The 24,065-nt window shown below is 42.4% G+C and overlaps 1 protein-coding gene across 14 annotated transcripts in view; it reads right to left on the bottom strand.

Moving 5' to 3' along the window:
- Positions 1–24,065, bottom strand: part of HTR2C (5-hydroxytryptamine receptor 2C) — a 257,321-nt gene that overhangs the window by 54,706 nt on the left and 178,550 nt on the right. For 12 of the 14 annotated variants that reach the window (XM_072929318.1, XM_072929321.1, XM_072929317.1 and 9 more), the window contains one exon: positions 2,564–3,206. The exons of 1 other annotated variant lie outside the window; for it this stretch is intronic. In XM_072929318.1, coding sequence (XP_072785419.1) covers positions 2,564–2,948 — 385 coding nt within the window. In that variant the 5' untranslated portion in view covers positions 2,949–3,206. Of the gene's footprint in view, positions 1–2,563; positions 3,207–13,929; positions 14,180–24,065 lie in introns of all 14 variants that reach the window. One more of the 14 variants, XM_072929313.1, reaches the window with a different exon arrangement.

The raw sequence follows: 24,065 nt of genomic DNA, 5'->3' as shown, positions 1-24,065 counted from the left end.
GTTCTCAGTTGTCAAATGCAACTCATCGATTACTGTAAGACACTTAAGACTAATTGATAAATATATCCAAGCCCTGATTAATTGGTGAAAAATCCATCATGCTGCATCCTGCTCTCCTTTCCTTTATAATAAGATTCTTGAACTAATTTACAACTTGATTTTCCCTTCTTTTAATTAAGAAAACCACCAAAACCCAGAAGTATTTGTGGGGAGTGTCTGTTCAATTTTCTGGTTATGCTTGAAGTGAAATCTACTTCATTTACCTTATTAGCCAAAAGTAAGGAAATGAGCCTACTCTGAAATTAGTTACTCTGTCAGCTGGAATTTATCTTTGGGGCTGAGAGAGCTGATGTGGAAACTTGAAAGTAATTTCTTCACTCTTCTATTTGTTATATGTATTTTTTAAGGTTCTTTTCTGATTACATAAATTAAAAATGACTCCTGCAAATCTGGAAGAGATGTGCTGCATATGCTTCTCAGTACAGCACATGGAAGCCTTTGAAACAGCCCAGTGTACAATTATGTAGACTGTATGGAATGAATAAGGTAAAATATACAGAGTAAAAGTGACTAAACATTAACAGTGATGTTTCTAGGCAGTAACACTCTCCCTGCTCAGTCCATGGCCATGCACTCCGTTATTCTCACAAGAATTCTGGTGATATAAGAACATTTTCCCTCTCCTTACTTCCACAATTTGTAGCTTAAATAGTATTAAAAAAATTATTTCACTGGTGTCCTACTGGGATCAGCCCACAAGTTCCTGTGAGGCTCGTTTTTCCCCAAATAGAACTTTTCCTCCTCCTCCCTTCACAAAGCCTGGAGGCAACATGCTTTGTTGCAACACTCCATACTGCCCCAGCAGCCTCCTCATTTCTCAAAGTATTTCCACAAATCTTCCATGAAATTATGATTTTTGCCAAAATATCTACATAATACTCTTTGTCTGTGGAGAAATGTTTGGGCTATCATCAGCCAATTCTGGTTCTCTGGCAAAAAAAGGAGGATAACTACAATGCCTCTTCAAATTAGTGATACTCTCTTGCTGCTAAAAGGGTGGCATGCTTTACACCTTTAAACTACCTTAGGTAATCATTTTCTAGGCAGAACAGAAAATCCATTTCTATTAGTTTCCAAAGACCTTGGAAGTATGTATGTAGGAAGACCATTTCCATAAATTCACCCTTTTAGAGTCACTGGCTAACACAGAATTTATGCAAGTGCAAGTCTGTCACATAATTCAGTATTTACATGCTCCCTTTCAAGCCCCAGGGAGCTGGAGTAAAATGCTAAAAATAAAATACACATGTTGTAATATACGAAAGATTTAGAGATGGAACTATTCTGACAGTTCAAAATAAAAGACCTTTGTGCCTAAGATCTCCATAGCTAGGCCTGTACCTAAATCACATATTGATTTAACTCACTGTAGACAAGCTATATAAGCTTTGGAATGATGTATGCTTGATCAATGTGTTTTAGAAATTAATCTCTGCCAGACTTACTCATTTAGGCAAGTGAAGAAGTCAGATAAATATCCCTACATTTTACTTTATAGGACAGTAAACCAATTTCTAATCAAATTTGTAAGCAAATAGCATTATTTGTTTCCAAGAAATATCAATATTAAAATATCTAAGAAAATCTGAAAACAGATTTCAAAAATTTAAAGTTTTATCTATGAAATACACAGATTATAAAATTGATACAAGAGCATACAAACATTGTGATCAGAGATACAGAGGAGAACAAAATACTCATTTGAAATATCCAGGGATGGAGACTCCTAGCACCACACTGAACAAAGGGATTTGGAGATTTGAAGTCTCAGCCAGACAAAAATTAGATGTATTTGATATCTTACTTCTTTGAAGTGCTAACAGTGATTCCATACCTGAGTGCAGGAGCAATGCCCCACTTCATTGCAAACACACTGACCCTGATATGGGGACATATAAATGTTTACACCTATGCAGGCAGGCTTCTTGGTGCTTTAAAACAGAGCATATTCTTATGTTAGAGACAGGGAAACTGACGCACGGAAAGGCACAATGACCCCCTGAAAGGCACAAGGCAAACTGAGGTACAAATGCCAGGAGTGAAGGTTTTTATTTGAATGCCAAATCTACTAGTGAAAACATTCTTTCTGATGCACGATTTTGCTCAAATCCCCTGATTGTAGCAGTGGGAGCTCAAGGATAGATTCTGACTTGGCTTAGAGCTCAGTAGCTCATGAACAATGAACACTCTCCTCAGCTTTTCTGTGAGCTTTTGTGTCCTAGCTCAGTTTTGGGGCAACCCAACCCAAATGTAAAAAGCTGACTTGCTGTCTCAGACTCTCTTGGTGGCCCCAGCAGTAAGAACCCCCCCAGTCTGACATTATTCACAGGTCACTCCTGGCAGTGTCAACACCAGCTCTGCTCCCAGCAGAGAATGAACCTCAGCACAGACCCACGACCAAGTACACATTGACACTCCCCAAGCCACCAGCACAGCAGGTTGCTGCAGCCTCGGGGGACTCCCTGCAAAAGCAAATATTCAAATTAGGAAGGAAGGCACTTACCATACAGGACTGCAATGAGCGACACGGGCATGACCAGGATACCCACCAGCATGTCTGCTACTGCCAGCGACATCAGGAAGAAGTTTGTGGCATTCTGCAACTTCTTCTCCAAGGACACAGCCATAATTACCAGTATGTTCCCCCCAATGGTCAGCAGGATGACAACCAAGATCAGCAGGGCTGGCCAATTCTTCTCCCTCAGGGACATCCGAGAGACTTCAGCCTTCTCAGAGGTGTTAAGAGTATCAGATGTAGGCAAACTCTGGTTCAGAGTCAAATTGCTGCTTAAGGACCAAGCCATCAGACCACCATGCAAACTAAAATCCAGTGTAACCGACACTGTTGTTAAGCTGAGCAATATTCCAGTGCTACTTAAAGTGCTCATTGTCTGGGGCTGGTTTCTCTGTCTCTTAACTGTGCTTCAGAGACGATCCTTTTTCCAAATTCCAGGTCCAAGGCAGATGCCGAACATCACAAAACCTGAGCCAGAAAATAATTTGATCTTCCATAGTGAAGGAGACCTTACAGAAGTTAGTGTGGAGCTCTTCTAGTTTCCTTGGGTGTGGTAGAGGATGACCACTGACCACCAACCTCAAGGGAAAAGAGACTTTTCAATCTCCAGCTGGTTTCCAAGTTCACCATTCTGAAAAGTAAAGGAAAAGGATATTCTTCACTGAAACCACAGTATGCACAACACCTTCTTTATTCCCCACGCAACTGACATCCTTATTCTTCCCCTTCTTGCTGGCTAGGACATTCTCCAGACTGCAAGCAATTTATCTGAAGGATACAGGCTATGCTTAAAATTATGGGGGACAGAAGCAGAGAATCACATCAGTGTGCTCTGGCTGGTTAAAAGCTGATTATCACTAAATTAAACATTTTGTGAAACCTGCAAAAGCAAGTCTGAAGAGCAAAATATGTTTCAATTGATTTCCACTTCACAGATACTCTTGCTGCTCTGTAAAATAGTAATTGCACAAAATTCCAACCAATCCAGATAGCGCAGCCAAGCACAGGGTAATCCATCACCTAAAATGGAAGGGTTTGGATATATTTTACATATTCCGAGGTAAAATGAAGGTGTTGTAAAAACCCTCAGATCTTAATGATTAACTCTCCTACAACAACAAATACTATAGTTCAGTTTCTATTGGGAAATGAATGGTGGATAAGATGCAATATTATTAGGCAACATTGAATGATCCTTCTGGAACAAACAGACAACAAAGAGTTGAGAGAAAAGAAAGGACAAACTTTCATAAAAGCCTAACACTTATTTCTGCTTTTCATCTGTTTTTGTGCCGCTGCTTTCTGCTGATCATGAGCATACAGACAGGCCAGTAAATCTAATCCCAGCAATCTGCTGCTCAGGACTACTGTCCCAACAGCCTCATCCCACGCACAGTAGGGGTAGATTTCCTCACATGTAGCATCTCACATGATTTGTGCTACTTAACAAAGTAGCTGACGGTAAAGGCAAGTCTGATTACCACCCCTGACTGCCTATGTAACACCAGCCAGAGAACATCATGCTGCTTCTTCTGAGGTCCTTCAGCCTCATGCATTGGGCTAATTTGGTAAATTAAATGTACTCTCAACTTCAGGCACGTGCCTGCACCCACTGATGCTAAGGGCATATATTCCCAGTCCTGGTTAAATCATGTCCTCAGCAACTCAGTAATTCTGAATGCCAATCCTGTACAAGTGATGAGAAACAGCAGCTTTGCTTTGCACTTCCACTGCATTGGGGTTAAGCTCCTGACAACCATGTGCAGCACAGGGCTGAAAGCACTTAGTCAAGCAATGGTATGGAAGTGGACCAGTAAGCAGAATAAAATCAATAGCAAGCAACTTCATTTGAGCATATTCTCAACTTTTTGTGCAGCCCACAAGAAAAGAGCTGTTCTGTCACTGTTAGATAAATAACAAAATAAAAGCTGTTAAATGCACTGTGGCACACATCTGACACAGCAATTTGCTATCCAGGTATCAAAAGCTAGATATAATTAATGATATTACATTAGATTTCATTTAAATAGGAAGTTCTCAGTATCCTATAATAAAATGTTTAACATTCATGAAGGTTTTGGAACCTTGTAAATGGGCTTTGTGCTCAAAAATATTTCTTAAATGAGCAGTTCATACAATGAACCCAGATTTGCTTCTGCATTGTAGTTAATTACGCCCAGAGGGTCTCTAAACCTTATATTTAGGAAGAAGTGTTGCATGGCACAGAAAATAATTTTGCAGCTGCACATGCAGGTGAATGAACAAGTGGTCACTGGACCATTATTTTTCCCCAACTTAGTCTCAAAAACAAAAGAAAAGGTCTCTAGGAAGTTTCTAAATAACTTCAGATATTTTTCCCAAAACAAAGCTTTTAATTCAAAGCTGTGATGACAATTTTTCCAAATCACCTTTCCACATTGAAGGAGACACTGGGCAGCCAAAGGATCATAGACAGGACATGACTTAACTCTAGATCATGAAAAAAAACCGAACAACCCCCAGACAAAACCACTCCACAAAAAGCAACTCCAAGATAAGGCTTCTGAATTAAAAGTGTCTATTTTTATAACTGCTTAGGTTTGTATACTGAAATTGTGAGTAGATTCATTCTCTCCTGCATTTTACATATTCAGTTTGAAAAATCATATAGGAAGTTGATTACTTGAATGCTCAAGACTGGACTCCGCCTTCAGAATTAGCTTCTTTGCTAATACTCTTGTTACTATTTTACACAGATCCTGACTTAAGTCATCAGTTTTCCCTTTTACTGCATCACTTAGTCTCCTTAAGGTAAAACTTTGTGACTAATTCCTTAGCTACAGTCTTCTAAACACACCACTGTACCAGAAAAATAAGTCACAAGTTATTCATGGATTATGCATTTATTTAAGAACCATCTCCATAATTTTAAATTGAAACATAGGCCCATCACAGATTTTTTTTTTCCAATAGCTAACATCAAAGTACACATACTGAATTTTGTGGTCAATCATCAATTCCAGTTCAATTTAATACTGACAGTCCTTAAAATTATAATTGAAACATTCAGCAAAGCCACATTATTTTCTATGCCACTCCTGCTTTTTGAAAAAGTAAATAATGATTACTTTTGGCACATTCTTTCCCTTCACTCTTTAAGTCCAGTTTAAAATAAACTGAAGGTAGAAAAATATTTTTTGTCTATCAAGAAACACATGAATTATTTAAAGCAGAGGTTGGTATGCTGGAGTTTTTGGATATTCCAGAAGGTTAAGTTGGAGGGAAACAGAAGCTGCAATGGTTAATAAGCCTGTACTGGTGGGCCACTGCAGGGGCTCACATGCCTTTGGGAGTATTTACCACCATTACACTTGCTAAAATGAAAAAACCCCAAACCTTTACTGGAATAAGCACTTTTTTTTTTTCCTTTGAATTAAATGCATTTGTCTTTAGTTGTTTTACCCTTCAAAGCTTAGAGCACTTTTTCCTGGAGAGAGACAGCTGCCTGCTGAGAGCTGGAGATGTTCCCTGGCCGCCAGCCAGGATCCTGCCTCTCCTGGCCACACTGCAGAGCTCCTGGGCCCTTGTGAATCACTGAGGGAACCTCTGGATGTTAACAATGTGCATGTGAAATTGGATGAGAAATAAGGATTGTCATCTTAGCCCAAAAAAAGAATCTGAGTTTCAGGCAGACTGAGGAAATACATTAATTCATGGTGAGTCTTGCTGTAAAAAAAAATCCCAGCAGTACTTAATGATCAAAAGTGATGACTTTCAGCAATTCCCATCCCACAAGAAAAACAAAAGCATCCAATGGCATCATGGGTACAAAGGCCATACACAAGAGAGATTTTCTTCTCCCAGATTATTGGCAGTGTCCAGTTCTCCAAGTCACATTCACATCTCCCCAATAACCAGATGAAAGCCAACAAGCTGATAAAGAACAATAAAATAAAAAGTTTTTCCTTCAGCCTTGACCTTGATGGTAAACCTACATCAGGGAAAAAATAAATCTGAAGTCAACTAAATTGAACTGCAAGTACTAGAATTTTTGACAAGAAAACAGTTGCAGATAGGTCACAACTATCTGAGCCAGATAGTCAGATGACATAAATTTTTATAGCTCCATTAAGCCCTTTTCAAAATGGCAAATAATTTAAAATTATATAATAGAATACACAATTTATGCTCAAGAAGGTAGATTTAAGGCTTCCTTCTTCACTCTAAACCCTGCATTTCTTGCTATTTGCATCTTTATTATTTTTTTAATCCTTTGCAAATTTAATTTTCAATTTTTTGGAACAAAAGGTTGCTTTAAAATACAGATTTTCATAGCAAACTTGCGAAGGGCCACTTTCATTTTAGTGATTCAATAAAGTTCTATTTTTATATTAAGAGAATTCTATATTTTGGGCAGTTGGAATTCATCTTTCTCCTTTTTGTAGCAGCACTAGAAAACATCCCTATTTCTATGCAATTCTATTTCTAAACAGTCTGTGAGAATGCTTCAAGTCCAATGGAGATGACCAAGGTGATGTGGGAGGAAGCACATTAAATACTGGGTTTGGTTCAGCCTAGAGAAAAAGCTTTGAATAGGGTTGTATTTGCTGATTGCATCTACCTGCTGGTACTTACAGAGGAAACAGGGAGACTCTTCCACAAGATGGGCAGCAAAACAAGAAGCAATTGTGACAGTGACAGATCTTAGGAAATAGTGTATGAAGTAAGAAAAAAAAGAGATACATCTCAGTGCAGGTAGTCAGATAAGTGGGACACAGAGGCTGTGGGATCTCCATCCTTGCAGAAGCTCAGAACACAGCTGGGATCTACCCCAACCCCCCATCTAACCTAGAAGTCAGTTCTTCCTTGAGAACCTTGAGGTTGGACTGGAAACCTTCAAAAAGTCCATTTCAGATCAAATTATCCTATAAATGGACCAGAATTGTGCTTCTAAGAAAAGCTGTCTGGCATGGGGATGCTTTCGAGCTCCTACCCTTAGATAGACACCCTCTGCTTGTCCCTGCTGCTCAAGCTCAGGATTAGACCAGCACATGCTCTCCCCTTCAGTTTCCCCAAGGCCAGAAATAAAAATCCATGTCCAGGTGGGAAAACAGAGCTGTGAGGGCTCCAGTGTGCTTGGTGTGGGATCCAGGGCCCCAGAGCTACCCCAGCTCATGCCTCATCACACCAGAGAGAGGCACACACCAGAGCCAGCTCCTCACCTTTCCCACCTGCTGAGGCCACGTGTGTCTGAGGATCCTACATTCTCTGAAAAGTGGCAATTTTGGAAAGCCCCAACTCATTCTAGTCACTTGGCAGCATCAGGAAATCTCCTTGTCTTTTGAAAGCAATGCCTCCAGTGCCAACACAGAGGCAGTGTTTTCACAGTCACTGCAGCGGGGAAGGAAAAGTCAGAACCGAATGATTATTCTGGAGATATTCACTGTAAAGTTAACTGAAGTTTCAATCCAGAGAAGTGGTTATGCCTAATTTGACTATTTTCCCGAGCTATTCTTGTACTTAGGAATATATTATTTGCACTTTGTTTAGAGATTTTCTTTCTGAGAAAGAATTTGATACGTCCTCTTCTGTTTTGCAAGAAATTCTGGAATTTTTCCCAATAGGTATTGGAGACAAATCAGTGTAAAAAACACTTAATAAAACCTTAGGGAAACCTCCCGAAACTCAGTTTTTACCAGTCTCTTTTAATTTTGACACAGAAAATAACTATTTAATTACTTGTAAACTAAAATATGAGTATTTAATTTTTTCACAGCAAGAGAAAAATGAATTTTCTCAGATATGAGCTCAAGCAATGATATTTTGTAGGGTCATAATAATGAATTACTAGCATTCTGCCCAAAAGCAAATAGCATAAATTTCCCTCTCTGTATCTTCCTCATACTGAGTCAGAAAGGCATTAATTTATTTTCCAGACATTTCAAGGCAATACAACACACAGTGAGATCTTAATTTATCTTCTGGTGGTAAGATCAGCATCCTTTTTATTTTCCCTTTGTGGAAGAGCACCTGGGAACCTCACAAGAAGATGTAGATACTCTGCCATTCCCTGCAATGATAAACTTGCTCTCTTGGCTCAGACATGCAGAAATACCACAACAGAAAAAATCTGAATATTATCATACACGGTTCTAACTTCTTGGAATGATTATACTCTAGTTGTTCATATTTTCTATGGGTAGATATAATTCCAACCTGCCTGATTCTTTTTTTTTTTTTTTTTTTTTTTTTTTTTAATACATATCCCAAGTGGCTGAAATCCAAAGCTGAAATCCAAATATTAAGGCTCTGTAGTTAGTGCATTTATCATGGTAGTCCTGACCCAGCTTTCTTGTTGCTTCAATAAATCACATTATTCATGAATGTAGATCATGTAAACGCCTACTGAACATAATCAAACCCACATTCCTGGACTGACAACTGCACTTTTTGTACAACTGTGCTCCTGAAAGTTCTTACTGAGCTTGACCAGCCCCATAGTCTGAGTTGGCTATAAGGCAATATTGAGCCCTACCTCTAATTTCTGAGGACCAGCTGGAACATAAGGGACATTTATTTTCTGCCAAACTTTTACACCCTTAATGCAACAGTGTTGTGGATATTTGCAGCCTGGAACATGGAGCTTTGAGAGTCCACAGGATTCCCAAGGCAGCTCTTGTGGTTGTAAGGACCTTGCTTCTGCCTCCACTGCAGTGACATTCCCTCTGTCCCTTTTTAATTCAGCTGCACAGTGTGGTAGACGTCAAGTGTGACATTGTTAGAAAAATCTTGTGTGGCAGCTTTTTTACACTCATCTTTTCAGGGTTCTTGTAGTAAACTACTGTTTAACTTTTTCTTCTTCTTTCTAAACTTTCTTCCTCTCTAGAAAACCAATTTTTCTTCTTCTCTCAAATGTTTTGCATGGCAGCTCTTTGTTTATATCATCAAAGTCTGGAAGTGAGCACTTTCCCAAAATTAAACATAATAAACCAAAACAACAAAAACACTTGCTTAGCTTTCTTTAGCTAACTTTTTTGCAAGTTTTAAAGCCAGGCCTGTTTAAAAACTAGAAGACTCCACTTTTCAGCAGTTTCTGATGTATAGTGCTCTAACCCAAGTGTGGTTGGATAACTTCATAGCTGTAAGTGCAACCACAGCAAAACACACCTAAATATGTACATGCCTCTAAATAAAAAATAATTGTCAAGTGATTTACATTCAAGTAATGTTTATGGGGAAATATCACACCCATTATCAACGGGCCTGGCATTCTTTAATGCCTGTGCATGGTTGGCAGTAGTGACAGAGAGCAGCAGTGTGGACAGGAGCTGAGCAGCTGAGCACTAAGCAGCTGAGTCACAGCCTGGCGCATACAGAGCACACCCACCCCTGCTTGGGGCAGCACTGCTGATTCACTCCTTACTTAATAAGTCACATTTCTTAATCAAGCAAGAAATCCCTTGATGTTTCTCTCAGAGCTTTCTCTTCATTCCAGCTCTCTGTGCCCTCTGAAATCATGCCATGGGAACACGGTTTTCTAGTGAAGACACAGATTTCTGATGCAGTGATGTGGTGCTCACCCTGCACCTCATCCCACATGAGATCCAGGGGAAAATTCTCCCTTTCCTTTGCATGGGGGCCCTGAGCTCAGGCACTCTGAACCCTAGTGCCCCAGTATAGCCTGGTACATCACCAGCATGTGGCTGTTCACATGGGGTTCACATGGCTGAAACAGCTTCTCCTCCAAAACTGTTTTTCCAGTGAGCAGCTCAGCCTGCAGAACTCTCTACATTCAAGGCTCAGGGAGTTATTTTTTTAATAGACATCTTCTCCCTGCTGTGGTGGTACACTCTTAATATAGGTTATAGAGTGTGTCTCCTATTGTCATTGCTGTTCGGATGTCTTTAAAAAGAACAAATTACAGCATCAAATAAGCCAAGGAAAAGGAAGACAAAGCTCAAAGCATACTAAAAAGTGTGCTTAATGAATTTACAAATGGCTCAGAGCTTTTACTGTAATAGCTTAATTAAATATGTGTTTTCACATACCTGTGCAGTGTCAGAGAAAGGCTTATTGAAATATTCAGAAGTTAATTGACTTATCATTTATCTCATGCATAGCAACAGATGATATAATAATTGCATAGAAAATGTAGCTATTCATAGGGGGGTTTCGCTTTTAATTTTCTTTTTTTTTTTTCTCCTGAGAAACAGACCTGTATGGACCTAAAAGGGAATGGCTGACAGTATAAATTCAAAAAGCCAACACTTTTCTGATGTAATTGCTGGAAATACTGATAAATCTATAGTAGGGAAACTCTAATGATAAAAGTAGGTAGAAAATAAAACTCTTAAAAACTGGCATTAAAAAAACAGGAAAAGGATGAAGAAGATAAGACTGAAACAGTTACAGCAACTGGTCTATGTGATGCCTTCATTTAAAGATAGAAAATTATCCACACAATTATAAACTTATTAGTCTGACCTTAACCAAGCAAAAATTTAGAACAGATTTAAAAGGAAAATTTGAAACACAAAAATGTGTGGAAATTGCTGTGAAAGGCAACATGAGTTTCCCAGATGTAGATTGTAAGTCTTGACTTGATATCTTGGGATTTTGTTCATCTGTTCAGTAACACTCCATTCTTTAGGAAAATAAAATTTTAAGAAAGAAAAAAAAAAAAAAAAAAAAAAAAAAAAAAGCAGTGTCTCTAAGTCACACTTCATTAAACCATTTGATATGGTGTCACCAGGGAAGTTATGTAAACTCCAGAGAACAAGATGAGCAGAGCACTTGTGAAGCTGCCATGATACTGGCTGCAAAGGAGATGAAAATGGATTAGACTGGAAAAACAAACCCTGGTCTGGAAGTAAGGTGTCTGTTGAGGTTGGAAAGGTTTGATCTTGATAGTAAACTGGGGTTTTTTTGTTTTCTTTTTTTTTTTAATGTTGCCTAACCAAAATATTTACTTTGGGAATTAAATATATTGATAATTCAAAACCAAGATTCAACACTCACATCAGTAAAGGCTGGAATATAACACAGGAAAATCAGAATGACAGAGACTGAACAAATAAAATAATAATGAAATATGGCACAAAAGCTGTGAATAACTAAAATAATTTGGCTGTAAATTATGAGTTTATCAGTCAGAAACAAAGATAATTACTTCAGTATCTGAGCCATTCATAGGCACAAGTGGGACATGAAAGAGACAAATGTCATCCAAGCTATAAATATAGCAAGCAAGGGATTTCTGTATGCTCCATCACTCCAAAAGCAAACAAACACTTGCCCCCACCCCCATCACACATTGACTGTTTGATGCCATAAGAGGCCACTTTAATCTGGATGCCTTATACCAGATAAATTCTGCATTGTGATGCTGCTCACAGACCAAGCTAGGGGACATCTCTGAACTCTTACGCTATGGTACATCACAAGTATTTTCAATTAAATGACAATGCCCAGGGGGCCAGACAGGGTTCAGTATTGTCGCAGTTTGCAGTAGAAAACAGGCCAATTGTGTTGACACATCTTCAATGTGATTAGAAGCAGACTCTTTATTTAGGGAAATAATTAAATTTTCAAAGCATTTGAAAATTTTAATAGACATCATCTATGAATAAGTCAGGGTGTGTAATATGCCTGGAGCAGGAAGAAAAAGGCTCATTAACTTTGAGAGAATAGACAGATGGGCAATGTTGGGGTAGGTCTTTGAAAGCTCCCAAATTATGTAAGCAGAGGAGTAAGGAGTTGGATGCCGTGCACATGTGTGCAGGAGGCATTTCCATGGGAGCAAATTGCACTGACACAAACTGTCATCTCTGACATCAATATATGAGTCAGGAAAATGAAATGAAGGAGACAAAACATAATTGAAAATACTTAATTTTCCAGCATGGTATTGTTATAGGTAAAAATGATCAAGCCGAATTAATAATTAATAAAATAGATTTTTATTTCATGACTGAGATTCAGTCTAAGACAGCCACAATCAAAAGGACAGTGCCAAGCCTAGGATCAGCGCTGGGTGAAACACAGATCCGACCTTTACAGCATCAGATCTCCTTTTTTCATCAAGAGCGTTTTGTCCGAGCAGTTCTTATACCATCTATTCTGCCTGAGGCAGGGTCTCTTTTCTTCTTTTCAGAGGTTCGCATACTCATGTAGTTTCTTTTCTCTTCCTGAAGCTGAACAAAACCGTGTCTGGAAGCGATGTATGCCAATCATCGAGTTACTGGAACGTGGCATTGAGATGTGTCTTCCTGATGGTTCTGGAGCGAGCCACATTCATTCGCTTGCAAATTAGGTCCTTCTCTCTGCTGCCAGCTGTGGTTTCGAAATACCATGAAGCAATCTTCCTGGCTCCAGCTTGTGTGCTTAAGAAACCTTATGAGTATATTTCTTACCAACATAACATACTTCTATTTCTCATAAGTACGAATTATCCAAAATACATATAACTATGAAAGGCAAAGGAGGTCTGTAAAAGCTGATGTAATTTCGATTAACCTATTTCTCCTTATGAGCATAAACATGGAATAAGGATTTTGTACAATTCGGATTCTGTCCTAGCTGCGGTGTGCTGAAGCTGCAGCAGAAGGAGCAGTCCTGCGGTGCTGAAAAAGTAGCAGGCAGGTGCTTGACTGCATTTAACAAAATGGTTAGAACCACTGAGAAGAACATGGAAATAGGAGAGAAACTGTAGACAAATTCAGCAACAGAACAACAGAGAAAATGTGAAGGTGAAAGGCTAACAAAGAAATGTAAAAAACGACCTCTAGTCTCAGGGACACTCTAAGAAGGAAAAATTGCATTTAGAAATTCAAACAGTATCCAAAACAGCCACTTCCTTTTTAAAAGGAGTATTCTTCCTATGTTAGCCTAAAATGTGTGTGAAATCTCTCAGGTGCATCAGCAGTGTTTTCCAGACAGGCTGTGGGTGCTGCTGTGTGGGGTCAGAGATGCAAAGGGAGCTGTCCCGACGTAAGCAATGGTGCCAGGGGACCAGGCTGTCCTTCTAGGGTCACACCAGCACGGCTATATCAAAGGGAGGGCACCAAATACAGTTTTATTCAACCCCACAGAGGAAAAATAATGAAACTATCATAGCAATTTATATATGAATCGAGTAGTGTCTGCATTTTAATGGCTGAAACAAAGACAGATGAACTCTAATGGTGTCGGTTTTCTCTTGCAAGTGATTTCTAAATTGCTTCCACTTTGTCAGCAACGTAATATCTCTGTGAGCAGCTCAGAGTTAAGGAAATGACAAACCACCAATTGTCAAGTGGAGAAACACAACACACATCCACATACACAGAATGTAGGTTTGAAAGATAAATACTTCTGTTCCTCTGGAAACAACAAACCTTTCACATGAGGGAAATTGACTCCATCAGAGACAAAAGGGCAAGTCCATCATTCGTGGCTTCTGTTCTCCAACAACTTCACTATCAGCACAGACCCAAAATAATTTGGGTGCTGGCACTTTTGATTATAAGTGAATGAGAGTTTTGCTGTGCCCAGTGAGTCCAGCGAAAGTGTGTTTGGAGGCAACATCTGAAGTTTTTGAGCCAGGAGTGTGCCCCTTTCTTGCCAAAGTTCAAACACTGGAACAGACTGAGAAAGAAATTCCTTTAGCTATAAGTACAACTACAGCACACAGCAAGCACTGCACGGAGAGACATCAAACGAGGTTGCAGAGCCCGGGAATCAGCAGGAGAGCAATCTCTCTGGACAATGAGCCCATTAATTACCTCTCTGGTCAGTACGGGGATGAGGATAACACCACTACAGCCAGGTTGTGTCTGGGAGTCAGCTCTGCCAGTGCTGAGCTGCATCAACAGGAGTTTGGGATTCCTGATGCATGCACGCCTTGTAACAAATAGATACAACTTCTCTGCAGGCTGGATTAATTAATTACACTGACCTGCTGACCTAGTAGCAAACAGGAAAGCCAAGCAGCAAAAGCCCAAAGCCCTGATTCCTGTACTGCTACCATTTTTTTTTCTCCATTTCCTGCACATTACAGTCAAAGGGAGGTCTTGTCCCCTGTATCAGCCAGCTTGGAACACCTGCAGAAATAGGGCCTGGGTATATTTGTGCAATAACGCAAACACCTCTGGAGTTCTGTGCCAGTAAATTGTATCCTACATTTTCATTTTTCAAAACCACTACCAATACAAACAAATTATCATGGAAATATCTAAAGTAATAATATTTTAAGCAGCTTTACACCAAGCAGTGTAACCTTTACAAACACACTTTAATAAATAGTAGTAGTCTAAAATTGAAACAATTATGTTACTTCCATTAATTAGCAGGCAATAAAATACTTCCCTGTGCTGGTGACCAAACAAATATCATCATGTAATTTAAAAATGTGTGGTAGATAGGGACAGGCGAACGGAAGATCTCGGGATGTGACGGAAAGAGAGACCCTTCCCCCCTTCTCCCTGCTTCACGTTATCTATTAACCCCAGAGCATGTAACCACACCTAACCCAGTAGTTTTCCACTCCCGACTAACCTAGAGACCCTACCAAACCCCCCTCTGACGTAGCAAAGTCCCCCAAGACTATTTAAACCCATGAGATAAGATAATAAAGGCTTTCAACCGTCCACCACATTGGTGTCAGCGTGTGTCGTTAGTCCGAGTGGCCCGGGCGAGGCCGGGCTGCCGTGCTGTCTTCTTGTAACCAGGTCGCCGTTGTCTTTCATAAAGGCAACATATCTGGCGCCGAAACCCGGGAGAAGAAAAATTCGCTCAGGTAGCGGGATACGCCTGGACAAGAGCAGCGGCCGGAGCAGTCAGACCGTATCTTGGCGAGGGAGACATCCCAGGACCCGCGAGCGTCATGGACAGCATCGCCAGGGTCGTAAGTGTGATTTATAAGCAGTGGGGTATCGAGTGTAAGCTCAAAGACTTTTATCTTGCTATAGCGAGGCTGCTTGAGCTTGGAGCTATTGACCGCCCAGTGGATGTTTTACATCCGGGAATATGGGAAAAATGCACAGCCACGCTGGCTGAGGACACGAAAACCTCAGGCAGTGGCAAGAGCCTTAAGGTGTGGGGCAAAGTAGAGAAAGCCCTGCGCAGGGCAATAGAAGAGCAGGAGACGTGCAGCGCAGCGCATACCTGTTTATTGGTTACTCCCAAGCTCAGGGTGGGGGCAGAAACGCAAACTGCCCCTGAGAACAATCTGCCCGGTAGCGGGGACCTGGGGGGGCTCGGCGCGTCACCCCCTTCCCCGGATCAGAGCCCAATCCCTGCTGTGGAAGCCCCCCGAAAAACCGCAGCTTCCCCGTCCATCCCGCTGTCGCCGGTCCGCGACCCGTTGCCGGAGGTGCAGCAGCGCGCAGAATGCTTCTGGCAAGGGCTAGCGAAGGAAGCCAGAGGCACCGAAACCACGGCTCGGGAAGAGACGCCACCCACGCCGCCACCTTACCCCTTTGAAAATGGCGCTGGCCGCCAAGGAGAGGGGTGGGGCGCGGGTGGTCTCGGCGCCAGAACCCGGGAGGCGCGCGGTTTCAGGAGTGCGCATGCGCGGGAGAAAGAGGAGGAGGGCGGCAGAGAGCACAGAGCCAATCGGCAGCCGCGCCTGACGCCGCTACCATTTAAGGGAGAGACCTCCCCCAGCAGAAGGCAGGGCAAGCCTGGAGGGCGGGAGCGGTGCCACCCCCGCGGGGAGGAGCGAGCTCGGAGCCGGACAAAAAGGCACCGAGCCCCGGAAATGTGCTGGCATTCAACTTCCGACTCAGAGTCCGGCAGCAGCTCCGCCAGCTCGGAAGTGCTGCCGGAAGCCGGCTGGGACTCCGAGACAGAGGAAACAAAGCCAACGCGATTTAAGACAAAACCGAGTAAAGCTCTAAGCCGCACCGAAAAACAACTGCAATACGAACCAGCCCAGTTTACCAGCTGGGGAGAAATATCCTGTTAGGGCTGTGGGAGAAAAGGGCATCTCAATAAAGAATGCAGGTCCCGGCCCTAGGGAAACGGGACAGGGAGGGGGCGTGCGGGCCGCACCCAGCCTCCTCCCGCCTGGCAATGCAAAGAGGTCCCCCCAGTGAACGGAGTGGGAGGGCCGTCCCGAGCTTGGAAAAGCACCCAATAAGTAGCTATAACACTTCATATAAAAAAGAGGACAGAATCAGGTGGTGTCCACTCAGGCCAATCAAACCTGACCTTCAGAACAAAATTAATAGAAAGCTGTGAGTTTTGTTTGCAGGACATGCTCGTGGACCGTCCCCGTGATGCGTACACCCCTGCTCCAGAGGGAGATGACAAACCACCAAACCGCCAGACAAAACCCAAGAGTCCCACACGGGTGAGACCCAGACATGCACAGTGTCTCTGTGCGATTTTGCTGTTAGGGCTTGTGGCCGGGGGACAAGCCGACCCAGGCCACTACCCTCACCAGCCATTTAGGTGGGTCATGCAACATCTTTCAAGTGACAAGGTGTTCAAAGAGGTCACCACAGCGAACACCCCATCCTTCGTGTTCCACATAGCCGATCTGTTTCCAGGACAACCAAAACTACGGCCCGCAAACCCACACATCATACTCATGTACATATCCTACTGGTGCCCAGTGTCCAACCCAGGGAAAAGGTACTGCGACTACCCGGGGTGGGGACATTGCGGATATTGGGGCTGCGAAACCATTGTTACAGATGCCAGACCATGGGGAGACGGGTGGCAACCGCAGGAGCCTGACAAATTCTTACAGTTCACCTGGGCACCCTTTGGCTGCGGAGACCACAATGCACAGCCTAGATATCGGGGATGGGTAAGTTATAACATGGCCATCCTACAGACAGATCATCCTAGTTGGGCCACAGGTAGGACGTGGACAGTGGTCCTCAGAGGACCGAGGAGGTGGGTGAATGTGCGCATTATCAGGCTCCAGCCACCAGCACCTAGACCAGTAGGACCCAACAAAGTTATCAAGAACGTGCTGAGAGGGAAAAACACAACCCACCCCAAAACCTTGCCCCCAAAAGTCACTGACACCCCGACCGGCCTTGCAGATACCCTCCAGATAGGCCGCACGGCTGAGTCAGACCCAAACCCGATCTTTCGTATGCTAGAAGCTACCTTCCTAACCCTAAACGAAACCAAACCGAACCTAACTAACTCCTGTTGGCTTTGCTATGATGTTAAACCCTCTTTCTACGAAGGCATTGCTTTAGACACCCCCTTCAGTTACTCCACAGCCAGTGCCCCCCACCAGTGCAGATGGGACACTCCCCGCAGAGGAATCACCCTGAGTCAAATCACAGGACAGGGCAGATGTTTTGGCAATGCAGCTTTAGCAAACCAGAAAGGCAACTTCTGCACTAAAGTTGTCAAGCCCAACAGAAAAACCAATAAGTGGGTGGTCCCATCTGCATCTGGGATGTCGGTTTGCCAGCGATCCAGAGTGAGTCCTTGTGTGTTCCTTGCCAAATTTAATGACTCTATCGATTTCTGTGTCCAAGTTCTGATTGTTCCTAGGGTCCTGTACCACTCAGACGAAGAGATATACCACCTTCTCGAGGAACCTGACAGACTCCACAAAAGAGAAATAATCACAGGTATAACCATCACAATGCTGCTCGGCCTGGGAGCAGCTGGCACAGCCACGGGTGTCTCAGCCATGGCAACCCAACAGCACGGACTCTCTCAGCTGCAAATGACCATCGACGAAGACTTGCAGAGGATCGAGAAATCCATCTCCTATCTAGAGAAATCAGTCTCTTCGCTTTCAGAAGTAGTTTTACGAAATAGGCGAGGACTGGACCTCTTGTTCATGCAACAAGGGAGGACTGTGTGCAGCCTTGAAAGAGGAGTGCTGCTTTTATGCAGATCATATGGGAGTTATTAAAGACTCCATGGCAGAACTCCGAGATAGACTGGCTCAGAGAAAGAGAGACAGGGAAACCCAACAGAGCTGGTTCGAATCCTGGTTCAATCAATCACCTTGGCTCACCACTTTAATTTCTGCCCTGGTAGGTCCACTGGCAATACTGCTTTTAGCTATTACCATAGGACCATGCCTGCTGAACAAACTAGTCTCATTTGTTCAGGCCCGTCTAGAAAGAGCGAACATTTTGTTCATAGGCCAGAAACGAATGCTGTAAACCAAAAACTGTGAACACAGTCAGTCGCAAAAGCCTTCGAAACTCGCCTTGCAAAAATTACTCAGGTTTACCAAACCACCCTTTCCTTACCAAGTTACAAGTTTGTACCTCACTCCAGTGCCTATATCTACGACTACCTCATTTTATATATGATAAGGGGAGGGGAGATGTGGTAGATAGGGACAGGTGAACGGAAGATCTCGGGATGTGACGGAAAGAGAGACCCTTCCCCCCTTCTCCCTGCTTCATGTTATCTATTAACCCCAGAGCATGTAACCACACCTAACCCAGTAGTTTTCCACTCCCGACTAACCTAGAGACCCTACCAAACCCCCCTCTGACGTAGCAAAGTCCCCCAAGACTATTTAAACCCATGAGATAGGATAATAAAGGCTTTCGACCGTCCACCACATTGGTGTCAGCGTGTGTCGTTAGTCCGAGTGGCCCGGGCGAGGCCGGGCTGCCGTGCTGTCTTCTTGTAACCAGGTCGCCGTTGTCTTTCATAAAGGCAACTAAATGACACAACAATGTTTATCCCTCATACACATCTGACCCTCAGAGAAGATTTGAGTATAAAAGGCAAAAAAAAAAAAAATCTGAAAAGATTTTTCAGATCCCAGTTTTACCAAGCTAAAGGAGTCCAAATAGAAATTAGAAGTAGTAACTACTCAGTGAAGCTACTCAGTGTCCTAGATTAAAAGACGTTTTCTATTGCCATCTGTGTAGCAGTTGCCTCTGGACAGTTTTCCCTAACTCCTGTAATGGGCCCATCAGTGTCTTGCCACATAGCTCAGAGATAACTCCCTCCAGAAGCTATTTTCTGTTTAACAGATGGTCAAGGACCCACCTTGTGACTCAGAATGACATCAGCCCATGGTGAGATGCTCTGCCCAGAGGGGAGGAGCTAAGCATTCCCACCTAGATATATCCTGGGATTTTTTTAGACAGAGAGGCAGCCTTCCCATAGGTTTCCAAGTGGACACAGATGGGGTTTTCTACTAGACTGACTACACCTTTTCCACAGGACCACTGCACAAACAGAAACCACATCTGCCACTCCAAGAGGACTGCAGCCACTCCAGTTTGGACTGCTATCAACACACTGGCCAAAGGGGTGTCAGGTTGTATTCTGACTTTGTTGGTGGTCTTCCTTTTGTATCATTGCATATATTTTGTTTATTGAAATCAGCTGAAATCAGCTTCATCCATGTGAGTCAACAGGAGCATATCCCAGCCTGTTAATGTTGGGAATCAGTTTGTGGGGCTGAACGTCAAGGGGTCATGGCACAACACCAAAGCCAGGGACCTCATATATCGGGAAAGCTGGACAAGACAGAATGCACATCCAACCAATATGATTAATGCAATGTTCTCCCCTTTATTAGTGAGAAGATGGCAGTTTTTATACACTTCTATATAGTTTACAGTTTACAAAGGCACTCTGATTGGCACCCTAACATTGTTTACCTTCGCCTTAAGGTGGTCAGGCTTTTCACACTGCAGCCCTACTCTAATTTACGCTCGGATAGCTGATTACTTTGTAGTTACCTTAACCTAATTTCTAACTGCGCCACAACTGAATTCTTACTGCATCAAAGGCTTCTAGGCCCCGTCAAGGCTGCTTATCAGGGCCTAGTCTAAGTGGGTAGTTCAATTCTCACTCCAGACATAAATCATGCCCTCTCTCTCTCAGAAATTCTGTAACAATTCCCTCTTTTTTCTTTTTGAGCTACCCAGGCTGACTTGAAGTCGCGGCGCACTATCTTTTGCATACACTATAATAAACACAGTATAGGGACTAAACTAATTATAGTAATACAGAAAGATACAATAGCAAAATGAACTAAATCTTTGACTCAACTAGCAAAACCTAAAGAATTGAGCCAATTAGCAAATGGAGGGTCTACAGTAACAAGTTTCTTCATGTTGTCTTTCAATTGTGATAACTGTGAATTGATTGAAAGTGGTCAGCTAAATTCCTGCAACACGTCTTCAAAGTCTTCACACCCAAGTCCTTGTGCTAAAAGAGGGAAGTCAATGGCAGCTCTGTTTTTGAAGAACTGCGTGACAGGTACTACCTATATCAGTGGCAAACTCACTTAACATTTTAGATGGAACATTAATTTACTTTCCTGCCCATTGGGACAGGATTTTCAAATATGTGAGAGCTTGCACTGAAGCAACTTGTGGGGTGAAAAATGAGGCTAGTATTACAGAAGTGCGCCCTACTACATAATTCTCATGTTCTTGATTGCCCTGTTTAACATGAAAGGAGAAAACTTTATTCTAAATACAAACTATAACTTATGATAAACTTAATGTTATGCATATAATTATCTAATTGATTGTCCCTCTTTTTCTTTTGCCATTGAAAAACAACGGCAAAATGGACAGAAGAATTACAGGCATTACTAAAACCCATTAAAACTTAGTAATTAAATTCTATAATATCATTAAAAACACACATCTATGAAAAAACCCAAAGTCCACAATCTTCTGTGGGTGAAACAAAAATCTTTGCACAATCTATCTTTTCTGTGCATCTTCTGCTCCTGCTTTTGGAGAGATCAGTGCTTTCTTGCAATTGATAAGTTCCACATTCTTCACTGAAATCCATCCAGATTCTGCACCTGTTCAAACACAAACAAACCCAACACCCCCACAGGGACTGGAGGATTCTTTTTCAATTCTGTTCTGTAAAATTGCACAGAGAAATGGAAGATAACAACATCTTTGGTTATAAATGTGAGAAAAACATCAAGAGCAAGACAATGCATGTAGTAAAGAAACTAACAGCAAATAAAAATCAATCAGATAATACACAATTAATATTACATATAAAATCACAGTTACCAATTGCAACACTATCAAATTGACATCCCAGAGTCTGCAGCAGCTGACAATCCTTAAAACAACAGAGATTTGGAAAAAACATGTCCGGATCATGTCTCTCCAAAACTCCCTTTGAGGCTCAGCTGTCCTATATGGTCAAATTGTCAAGCCAAAAGGACTTGAATACTTTTTGATGCAGAAAACACCTGGGTCAATCACACCATCCACGCAGAGCCAGAGCTTGGCCAGAGCTCGAACTCTAATTGGAGGATATGTTTTAACACATTATAAAACAAAAGTCTTTAAAATAACAGTTATGAGTAAAAACCCTATGATCAAAATTTATCAAACCATCAAATAATTGAACCTGTCTAAAATTGCCTTCAAGACAAAAATTCTCTAAATACAACAAACCCTTTCTTCAGAAATCTGAAAATTTGAACTCTGAAATCTTGAACCAAAATTTGGACAATGAATTTTTAAAGGAAGATGAATTGCAGCTGCATAAAAGATTGGATAAAGAAAACACATGAGTAGTTAAAAAATCAGAAACACAGGATCCTGAAAAAACATCTTGTAATCAATCACCTAAAGAGACAATAAAACATATGAAACCTGACTGTAAATACTACAACAACACCTTAATACCTTAATAATAATTCTTAACACAAAAATCAGACAACTCACATTATATGATCAGCTTATCAACAAGAAATGTTTAAAATAGTTTAAGACAATCCTTTTAAAGCATTCATATAACATTAGTAACAATCACTAATTATCATTACGTACAAAAACTTAACAATAATCACTATTTATCTTATTATCTTAAAACTTAAAAATCATCATTATTTGTATTATTATCTATAAAAACCCAAAAACAAAAATCAAAAACTTAATACCAACATTCCATCTGACTGACTTTTCTCAAATCTTTGTTTTCAGAGATATTTTTGGTAGTTAAATCATTAGTAATACTTCTATCTTTATACAGTGATTTCCATCTATATCGTATTTGAAATAACATTGATTCACATAATGGTCATCCTTCTTTGTATCTTGGAGAACACTCGGTACTGCTGTACTTTTTTGCGTTTTTTGACTCTTGTAAGGAATTGGAAAAGTGCCGTTGAAATTTTTGCTGTGGTGTTGCAATCCCGCCACCGGTGGCGCTGCTGCTCTCGGAGTTGCCATTGCCGTGGTAACCAGGACCGTGCAGCCGTCTCCGCCGCTATTGCTGGGTGCTGCGGGGGCCACGCGCGCGGGCGCACTGCCGCCATGGCTGCGTTTGCAGGGAGATGAGGGGGCGGCGCCACCTCGCTCCCGTCCTTGCTGCGTCACCTTGGGGATGTGAGAAGAGACACCCCCGCCATGGCCGCGCCCCGCCTGCTCTGACTCCAGCGCAGCCGAGCCCACGGGAACGCCCGTCTCACCCCTGGCGCTCTTGCTCGGCAACAAGGAACCTTCCGTCTCTCCGCCGATGTCCGCCCCACCCCGGGGCCGCCTCAGGCTTGGTGCCAGCCGGCCCCGCTCCTCCTGGCCCCGCGCCTGTCGCTTCTGCGCTCCGCCCGGGCGGCTGGCTGGTGCTCGCCGCCACAGCCTTCTGCCTTAGTTCTGCCAACCTGTTTCGCTAGGGATGAGGAAGGGCTTTCTGTAACTTTGCTTTGTCTTTTGCCCACAGAGTCAATTGCTCTAAAATTGGACTGTTCTTATCTTTTTCCCTCTCTCGGACAGGATATGAAAGCAGCTGCGGCGCTCTTCCTAGGACTCTCTGTATACGTCCCCTTTCTTTCCCTTTGCGGCTTACCTCCACCTCCGTGGGGCACTCGGTTCACTTTACTCGGCGTGGCAGCACCTCCGCTCCAGCTCCCGGCCCCAGCCACGTCCACGCCCGCCATTCGGGCTTCTCGTGAACACCGGGGTCTTTTTCTCTGCTCCATTGGGCTCCCGCAACCAAACAGAAATGCGAAAAGCCTTTTTCTCCTGTTGTGAACAGCACGATTTAGAGATCCTGGAGACTTTTTCTCCATTCTCCTGATCCTCGTTCGCTAAAAGTGAATTTAGGACCCCAGCCCCGTTGGTATAAAGCGATGTGGACCTGATTTTCGTCGCGCGATTCAAACTCTGCTCCCTGTTACCCTAAAAGTAATTTGGGAGCTTTTCAGAGCATCCTGGGTCCCTGGTCGGGCACCACTTAAAGCCAGGGACCTCATAAATCGGGAAAGCTGGACAGGACAGAATGCACATCCAACCAATATGATTAATGCAATGTTCTCCCCTTTATTAGTGAGAAGATGGCAGTTTTTATACACTTCTATATAGTTTACAGTTTACAAAGGCACTCTGATTGGCACCCTAACATTGTTTACCTTCACCTTAAGGTGGTCAGGCTTTTCACACTGTAGCCCTACTCTAATTTACGCTCGGATAGCTGATTACTTTGTAGTTACCTTAACCTAATTTCTAACTGCGCCACAACTGAATTCTTACTGCATCAAAGGCTTCTAGGCCCCGTCAAGGCTGCTTATCAGGGCCTAGTCTAAGTGGGTAGT

The sequence above is a fragment of the Taeniopygia guttata genome, chromosome 4A (assembly GCF_048771995.1).
Source record: "Taeniopygia guttata chromosome 4A, bTaeGut7.mat, whole genome shotgun sequence".
Lineage (NCBI taxonomy): Eukaryota > Metazoa > Chordata > Aves > Passeriformes > Estrildidae > Taeniopygia > Taeniopygia guttata.
This window is presented reverse-complemented; position numbering and strand designations above follow the sequence as displayed.